We start from the raw sequence: 8957 nt of genomic DNA on the forward strand, positions 1-8957 counted from the left end.
CACTTAACAAGACACCTAGCATATGACCAGTCTGCAGTATTAGATACATCTCCTTCACATTCAGATTCACTAGATGAACTAATATAATAATCTTCATTATCAATTACAACAATATCATCATCAGTATTAGGCAAAGCTTCACATTCAGATTCTTTGAAAATATACTTATCTCGAAAGCTCCTATTTTCTCTTTCTAACCTCTTAAAGACCTTTTCATAAGGAATGGCAGCTTCAAGCATCAGATACGTAGCATTCCATCTGGTCTTCACATCTAGGAAAACCATTTTCTTACATTCAATCTTCTCGAGAGCAGCACATTCTTTGAATTTGGCCAACCTAGAGGGGGAACCGGTAACAAACTTGATAATTGATCTAATCCTGCCAATTGACTTGTGATATACAATAGCACATCATCTTTGACAACAAGCGCAAGAACATGAGCAACACACCTTACCTGGTAAGAATGAAACAAGGAAATATCATCAAAAAATCAGAGCGCAAGCACAAAGAATAAAAGCATGAAAGAATCAGTTACAAGCACAAAGATATACATAATCTAATAATTGTTTACATAGTGCTGTCATTTAAGTGCAAAGTATATAAAGAGCACAGGGCTATGCAACAAGCACAAAAATATAGTAACAAGCACAAAGTAACAAGCACAGTATAAAGAACTCATGACTATGCAAGATTATATGCTATCAACCTAAAGAATTGTTTTCATATTGAATCAGTTTCAAGTGTCATAATGAATAGAGCTAAGAAAAGTAGTTATACCTGCATGTATTGAGATCTCACTGTTGCTCCTTTCCAATTGACGACACTTGTTTGAAGATACTCAATTCACACACTATTTGCACTGACATTATCCAAAGTCACACCAAAAAGATCTTCTAGCCCCCAATCCAGCAAACATTTCTCAAGCATTTTCCCAATATCCACTCCAGTATGACCCTTGATCAAGCAAAAAATAATGATCCTCTTTGGAAGCTTCCAATGGATATCAATGAAGTGCACTGTCAAACACATATAATTGAAGTTGTTTGGACAAGTCAATGTATCAGTTGTGAGAGAGACTCTTTGTTTACTTTCCTTGAAGTATTTCTTCAACTTCTCTTTCTCATTTTTGTAGATGATTAAAAGATCTCTGTAAATTGTCATCCTACTTGGTACCTTGAATCTAGGTTCCAGCTGTTCACTATATCTTCTAAACCCTTCTCCTTCTGCAATTCTAAATGGCAGTTCATCTATGATGCAAACTCAGTCAATCTTCTTCTACACATATCCTTGTCATAACTTACAACAACCAGTTGTGATGACTGTCCAGGTCTTGGTGGTGGAAACATCAAACTCTTTTGACCCTTCAGCTTCTTGTTGGGATCCTCTGGACATGTGCCTAAATGTGTCTTCATGCTAGAAGTGCCATTTCCTATACTATGTGCTTGAAATTTCTTCTTGCAATGCTTACACTGTGCTTGTTCTTCACTGAGCCTTACAAAGTCATTCCAAACTTTTGATCTTGTTTTCCCCTTCTTCTTTGGTTCAACTTCAGGTGCAGGGTCCTGTGTAGGCTGTTGTGTAGCTTGTGTTTCTTGTTGTGTAGCATCAACTTGAGGTGTTATAGATAGTGTCACATCAATATACCCAACTGCAATGGATGGAGAGGGAGATGCACTTGCCATCTTGCAGCTTGATAATGAAACTGAACTTGATCCACACATTACCCTGCCAAATGCCAAAGGTAAACAAGTTAGTTCAGTTTCTACCAAGTTCTTAATACAACAAAAGTTGAAAAAACAATTTGGATATGATTTTAATCACATCAAACATGATAAATCTCCACCAAAATCCAAACTAGTCATTCAATTTCAGGCACATACCATTAATATCTCAATTACACAAGCAAAATCCAAACTGCTCTTTCAATTTAAGAGTAAACATGACTAATTCAAGTGTCTAATATTCAGAGTGCTCAACCATATCAACATTCAACACCCATTAAACATTTAAACCCTTTTTGAAAATATTTTACATCATTTTACATCATTCAACATTCAACCATATCAGTACTCAACCATATCAAGTCACAGATCATAAATCACTTCATTTTACATCAACAAACCTTTTTCAAAACATTTTGCATCAACAAACCCTAAGTTCAAAACCTCAATCAAACATAACAAGTCAAAATGAAGATTGAAGTAGTTAGTAGTTACATGTAATCAGACTCCTTCCTTCCCTTAACTCAAATTCAATGATAATAGCTTCCAGACTCCTTCCTTGAGTTCCTCCCCTTAACTCAACCAAAACCTAAAATAAAAAACCCATGATTGTAATCAGAAAAATAAGATTTGACAAAAAAAATTGATTGATAAACACAAAATAACAAGCAAACCATTTCGACAAAAGAAACCCCAAGTCCTAACAGAAGAATAATTAAAAAAAAAACTAGAAATTGAAAAAAAAAACAAATCAATCGAAACGAGAATGAGAATGAGAAATAGAACAGGACATCTATTTACTTACTAGATAGAGTCATAGAGGTGGTGGTGCTCTTGATGGAGGTGGTTTAAAAGATCAGGGTGGTGGTTCTACTGTCTACTGGTGGCGGAGACGACTGAGGTGAAGAGTGAGAGGAAAAGAAACGAAGAAGAGAAAATGCTGAAGAGATTAGGATTTCGAAATATATATGGTGGAGGCTTTAATCTAGACGGCTAGGATTAATCAGGATAAAAACTAATCGACGGTCCCTATTAATCGATTGTTCGATGCGGTTAGTTTGCGGTTATGAGTAGAAGCGTTCAGCGAACCGTAGATCTAACAGTTATTAAAATGAAAACCGTGACCGACCGTTGGATCATCGGTTCGGTTCGATTACGATTTGATTTGCGGTTTCGGTGCGGTTAGTGTGCAGCCCTACGCTTGGGTTGTCTTTTGGTAATATATTAATAGGACCCCCGGAACTCACCGACCCTAACATCCTTCGTGTTGTTTCAGTCCAAAACGGTTTCTCGTAATAGCAATCGATACTTGTGAATCGAGACTTCTGTTTTGAGTATATGCAAAGAAATTTGGAAAGAGTATAACTTTCTTAATTTGCTTCTTTTTTTTAGTATATATAAGAGAAACATCTAGCTAAATTAGTTTAGCTCAAATTACTTTCGCTCTAAAAACCTTTATATTCTTCTAAGCCATCTCTCATCATCATCTTCACGTTAGCAATGGCGACAACAATATTTTCGAGCTCATCAACAGCAACAGCTGGTCTTCCCAAGTTGGATACAATCCGAAGAAGTGGTTCTGTTCGTCTAAGACCACCACCATCTTTTCTTTCTCTCAAACCTCGAAATCCTGCCGGCTTTGGTGCCTCCTCAATCAGCATGCAGCGTCGAAGTTCTATTTCTAGTATTACTGCTGTGGCGACGATGTCAATGAGTACTAACTTTCCCAGAGTGAAACTTGACGGAAAGGCGGTTGCGGAGGAAATCGGAGATGAAATCACCGATGAAGTAACGAGGATGAAGGATGCAACTGGTGTCACACCAATGTTAGCTGTTATTGTAGTCGGTGATAAGAATCACTCGCCGGTTCATCTTGAAAACAAGCTCCAGGCTTGTGAAGCAGCAGGGATCAAAACTAATGTAGTTCGTTTATCAGATGATTCCTCAGAAGAAGAAGTTCTTGATTGTATTTCGCGATTCAACGAAGAACCCTCTGTTCATGGCATCCACATTCAGCTGCCTCTACCTCGTCATATGGATACGGCAAAAATCTTGACTGCTGTTCGAGTTGAGAAAGATGTTGACGGATTCAGTTCACTAAAAACACGAGATGAAGAGCCGCCATTTAAATTTCCTTCCGTAATTCCATGCACAGCCAAAGGATGCATGGAATTGTTGTATAGATGTGACCTTCGTATAAAGGGGAAATCAGTAGTTGTTATCGGCAACGGAACTGATACTGATATTGTTGCACCTGCTGCCGCATATTTACTGCAGAGGCACGGTGCCAAGGTCACTGTTGTGCACCGTGGAACAGAGAACCTCAAGGAGATCATTAAACAAGCAGATATCCTCATCTCCGCTGCAGAAAGAGCTTATCTGGTGAGGGCTCGCTGGATTAAGCCAAGAGCAATTGTCATTGACACCGGCAATAACATGATGACAAGTCATCTAGGCTCCTGTCACTTTGTTGGGGACGTTTGCTATGAAGAGCCTTATGAGTGGGCTTCAGTTATAACTCCAGCACCGGGAGGAGTGGAGTCCATGACCACCGCTATGCTTCTATCGAACACGCTTCTCATGGCTAAGAGGGCTCTTTAATAAGTTTGAATGACCAGCCTGGAACATCTTTTCGGTTTTCAATTCATTCTTAATTCTTTAAATTCTTTTGTATTTTATGGAGAGAAACTTATTATTAATAAAATTCTATATTAGGGATTTTAATAGTTTACGGTGTGATTCCTCTACTGTTTTATTCACTTCTCTCGTTTAAGCTCAATACCTACTGCGATTGCATCTTTACCTACTACTTACCAAGTGTACACGGATTGATCTTTTTTTGTCAATATTATGCTGCATTCCGTTTTCCAGACCTACCCTATGCAGAGTTTCCTGCAGTTTTAGTAATTTATGATGATCAAACAAGAACTCCGTGGGTTAAAACGGCTATTCACCTTAACCAGATGAAAAACCAAACACAATCTAGGAGTATATCACAGATTAAAGCTAGCTCCAAGGGTAGGAGATTACAAACAAAAACTAGCATCTACATCTTGTAGGCAGGCCTAATTCTTGATTTGTTTGCCTAAAAGAAAAAGAGATTTTAAGAAAAGCAGAAGTGAACTTTTGCTTTATTAACAACACAGTTTGCAGTACCCATGACCTTTGGGCAACTTAAGCAAACCTGGCAGACATTCCAGTTTAGTGTTGAGAGTCCTTAGGATAGGTTTCCAAAATCAAATACTAATACAGTAATGATACTGCATTACTCCATGCCTGGTTACTGTAACACTGCATAATCTGCATTACTCGGCTACGATTTATATGGGACAGACAAAATATTAGGCACAGAGGATTCAAATTCGTCAATTATCTGGAACAGGTAGTAAATCACATCAAACTGGATTAAAGTAAGGTATCACATACAACAGAGTAAATACAAAAGTGATAAAAGATCGCAAGGAACACGTTTAGTACAGTAACTGATAAAAGCTATAAAGTGGTAGGGTTGTAATTTCCTGGTTCAAAGTTCAAACCTAATTGCTGTCCCTTACTCCTGTACTCTATATTAAAGTAGATGAAAGCAACACTCAAGATGTATTCTTCATGTACCATGTTTCATGTGCTTAATTTCTCCTATTACAACCTCTCGGAAATGTAATTATTAAAGTATACAGACAATGGCAGAAATCTGAAATTATAAGCATTTGAAAGAGGGAGCACAGAAGATGTCTGGAAAATTAAAAAGTAAGCAACCTTATTGCTCATCATAGACGAACTGATGATATTCAGTGACAAATATGGAGAATGTAATGAACTGTACAGTTATACAATTTGACATTTCAATAATATGACGGGAACTAATAAGCATGAGTGATCAATTATGTCAATAAGAGGCTCAATCTTTCTCTAGAGATCACATCCAAATCCAAATAACCCAAATTGATATGGAATACGAAGAATCATTCTCTTTCAATATATGCAGAATGAACAAATTAAGCTTAAACATGGAAAAACATCATAAAGAATAAAATGAATTCCAGTATTGTAAACTCATGAAAAAATTTCATTTTTATTCTATTGGCTAGATTCAACATAATTGCAACTAGAATTGCAACAAGAGAATCTGAGTATCTACAGAAGAGGGAACGCACCCTTGAATTTCTCTAGTAAGTACAACAAATGAGATTATTTCAAATACTTAAATGATCTTAAGAACTCAATTGAAAGTAAATCCTACAAAAATCTGAATCTCTAACCTAAAAGGAAAAGCTTTTCTTGTTTCGTTTCTTAGTAATCAGTTCTTACTTTCAATTTTCTGATAACTTTTGTCCGAAAGGGTTTCTAACAGATCGTAGTGACCATAGTGATGATGAAATAACACCTTAATAGGCTTGTTATTCTTTTCATACTCTTGGCCATAGTTTGTTATATTTTTCAAATCACCTGAGCTTCTTTCAATTAGAAAGACTGAAATCGGCGTCCTGCAAAATAATCCAACAAGAAAGAGACTTTCCTTCTCAATCCGTATATATGAAAACAAAAACAAAAAAACTGTGCAACTGCAACCATAGTTTAGCATCAAACCTGGGCTTAAATTTCACAGATAATATGGTAAGCATGTTCAGTTTTAAGTTCCTAGAAGAAAACAGAAACCTACCGAAGAACATGCGAAGCCATGAGCAACTCGGGCTCTCCACCCCATTCAGTAGGATCCCTCATACGCTTCACATAATCATCAAAATCACCAAGGTCCCTGAACAAACCAAAAAGAATTATGTCAATTCCGTATTCTAAACAAATACAGAAGTATTTTTTAGTCACTTAAACCAAAAAGCTCACCATTGATCAAATTCATTTCGCCTCCTTAACAGTTCGTCCATAACCTACATATAGCCAGTTATAAGATCAATAACAACTTCCCAACACAATGTTGAATGGGCAATTGACAAGAAAAAAAAATAAGAAAAAAAATACTCACTTGAGCTCTTAAGTCATCAGCGAGTTCACCTTCACGATTCATATCTGGAGCTTCTTTGCCACTTCTCAAGCAAACCCCATGTGCCAAGGCTCTAAACAAGCATCGGCCATCAGCAAGAACTCCTGCAATAAACTTATCAATATCTTCCCATTTTGTCATTTCAACAACTATTTACACTACAAATTACACAGCAACCTTAATGTTGCACCCTCGCTATCAAATTGAACACCTTACCAATCGAGATACAAATGTTGGTATTCTCATATAATCAAAATGAAGGCTATAATCAAATTTCAAATAAAAATTCCTGTCAGAACTTACAAGAAAACAAAAATTCAAACCATGAATTCAAAAAAAAAAAAATCCTTTTTCCAGCATCAAATTGAACCTCAATCCTACTCTATAATCAAATTGAAGTTACCAAAAATCAAAATTGAAAATCTAACATACTCTTTTAGATTTTAATTTTAAATTCCTACTGGCAATATCAAAATTCAAAATCAAATCTAAGTAATTAAATTTTAATTCGTAACAATAAATATTGGAAAATTCAAACCTGTGATTCTGTAATCAACAGACCCCTTATCATTAGGGGTAGTATTAATCTTCTTAACCTCCTCGGCTACAACTTTACTACTCTTTTTCTTCTTCTTCGAAGTCTCTTCCTTCACAGCAGATGTAGAACAACCAGTAGCAACAGAAGCAATACTACTAGTAGTAGTAATCAAATCATGATTCCCATCACAAAACCCAATCGGAGCTAAACAATCACAAACACCAAACAACAACCAAGCCGAATCTGAGCCATGTAACCATCTAGCCGGTCTCACATCCGATGAAACATTCCAAGATCCTTCCCCTTTATGTTCATAATGAAACGACAATATTGGTTGATTTTTACAATCCCCATTTGATGGTAAGATTCCATGCCATATCGATGCAGCACCAATACTACTCGAACCAGTGACACAACTAGCACCACCATCAACACCGGAGGCGCCGTTGAGTTTACATGCGGAGGTATGAACACGTTTGTATCGATCTACAACTGGTAATTGAAGAAATGAAACAGGATTTGTAGCGATTCGATAATGAATTCCACTATGGGCGTTTGATAACGCCGCTACAATCCAAGACTTGGGCCGTGCACACAATACTCCAAGCATTGACGATTTTTTCTGAAGAAATCACAAATCAAATCAGGAAGAAACCATTGACGATATTATTCAAGCAAACAAAGCTCTGCTCTCTTTTATGGATTACTGACTGTAAATACCCCTCGGATGATTTGTTGGAGTTGTTTGGTGGGCCCCGCTCGGAAAGTAGGGCATCTTTAAAAAATATATTCCAGACGATTCTTTGTGTTATGGTGTGTGTTTCATACCACTCGCTCCTCCCGTTTTTATTGTGTTTTCTAAAATGATGGGATGGATATTGACCGTTGGATTAATGTGATGGATAATGTGGGTTGTGGAGTTTGATTCGGGGAATTTATTGGCGACAGCTGTGACACGTAATATGGGATAAAAGGTGTTTGAGATATACAGGAAAGTATATTCATTTGTTTTGGTTTAAATATGGTAATGACTTTAGTGACCTTTATGAGATTATAGCTGTTACTAGGTGTGATTTGTTGCGCAAGAATACAAGGGCGAAGTGTGTCTTTTTTGTGATTATATGCAAATTAGGTGTGATTTGTCCACGTGGGTGAATAATAGCTGTTACTTTTAAGGCTTTGGCTTTTGTAAAGCGACAAGGGCCGAGGGACCTCCCGAATTTTTGTGTACCAAAAATGTCCTAAATGGGATGCACGGTGGGAGCTTTGTTGTGTTGCCATCGTGGCAGATTTTTGCTAATGTCGTCATTGCTGGTGTATGCATATGGAAGTGTCGTATCCGTCTCTATTTCTATATGGGTCTTGTCTCTACTAACTCTAAATAGTAATAAGTCTGCAATTAATTTTCAACGACAATGGTGCTTTCTCAAAGAAAAAAAAAAATATTTGAGTAATAGATTGTCATTTATTTTTTCCCTCTTAGGAAAAATGATACAGTACCTTTTTTCTTTTTAAAAAAATATATTTGCATATTTGTAGGCAAAAGTGACAAATGAGAATATAACTTGTTTTTTTTTTTTTTTGAACATAATTTCACTTCACAGTGAATGTCAAATCTGACATTTCATAGGATAACTAAATCTACACTAGATAAAATTTTCATCATTGTATCCTGCGGATACAATGATGAAACTTAGTT

At 36.6% G+C, this 8957-nt stretch overlaps 2 protein-coding genes across 2 annotated transcripts; one reads left to right on the forward strand and one right to left on the reverse strand.

Annotated features, from left to right (window-relative positions):
- The first annotated feature begins 3221 nt into the window (after positions 1-3221).
- Positions 3222-4322, forward strand: LOC113311859 (bifunctional protein FolD 4, chloroplastic-like). The gene has a single exon (XM_026560656.1). It carries the CDS (start codon positions 3222-3224, stop codon positions 4320-4322), a length of 1101 nt encoding a protein of 366 aa, XP_026416441.1.
- A 1422-nt stretch (positions 4323-5744) lies between these two features.
- Positions 5745-8065, reverse strand: LOC113313127 (deubiquitinase OTUD6B-like). Its single transcript, XM_026561851.1, has 5 exons — positions 7259-8065; positions 6703-6824; positions 6564-6607; positions 6382-6477; positions 5745-6205 (listed from the first exon to the last, which is right to left on the reverse strand). Exons 1-5 carry the CDS (start codon positions 7866-7868, stop codon positions 6019-6021), a joined length of 1059 nt encoding a protein of 352 aa, XP_026417636.1. The 5' UTR covers positions 7869-8065; the 3' UTR covers positions 5745-6018.
- Between the last annotated feature and the right edge of the window lie 892 nt (positions 8066-8957).

The sequence above is a fragment of the Papaver somniferum genome, chromosome 9 (assembly GCF_003573695.1).
Source record: "Papaver somniferum cultivar HN1 chromosome 9, ASM357369v1, whole genome shotgun sequence".
Classification (NCBI taxonomy): Eukaryota; Viridiplantae; Streptophyta; class Magnoliopsida; order Ranunculales; family Papaveraceae; genus Papaver; species Papaver somniferum.

Coding starts and splice junctions, on each gene's coding strand:
- LOC113311859 (XM_026560656.1), top strand. CDS start 3,222: ATGGCGACAACAATATTTTCGAGCTCATCAACAGCAACAGCTGGTCTT.
- LOC113313127 (XM_026561851.1), bottom strand. CDS start 7,868: ATGCTTGGAGTATTGTGTGCACGGCCCAAGTCTTGGATTGTAGCGGCG. Junction 6,478..6,563: donor CGAAATGAATTTGATCAATG/GTGAGCTTTTTG, acceptor TGGTTTGTTCAG/GGACCTTGGTGATTTTGATG. Junction 6,206..6,381: donor ATGGCTTCGCATGTTCTTCG/GTAGGTTTCTGT, acceptor ATTATTTTGCAG/GACGCCGATTTCAGTCTTTC.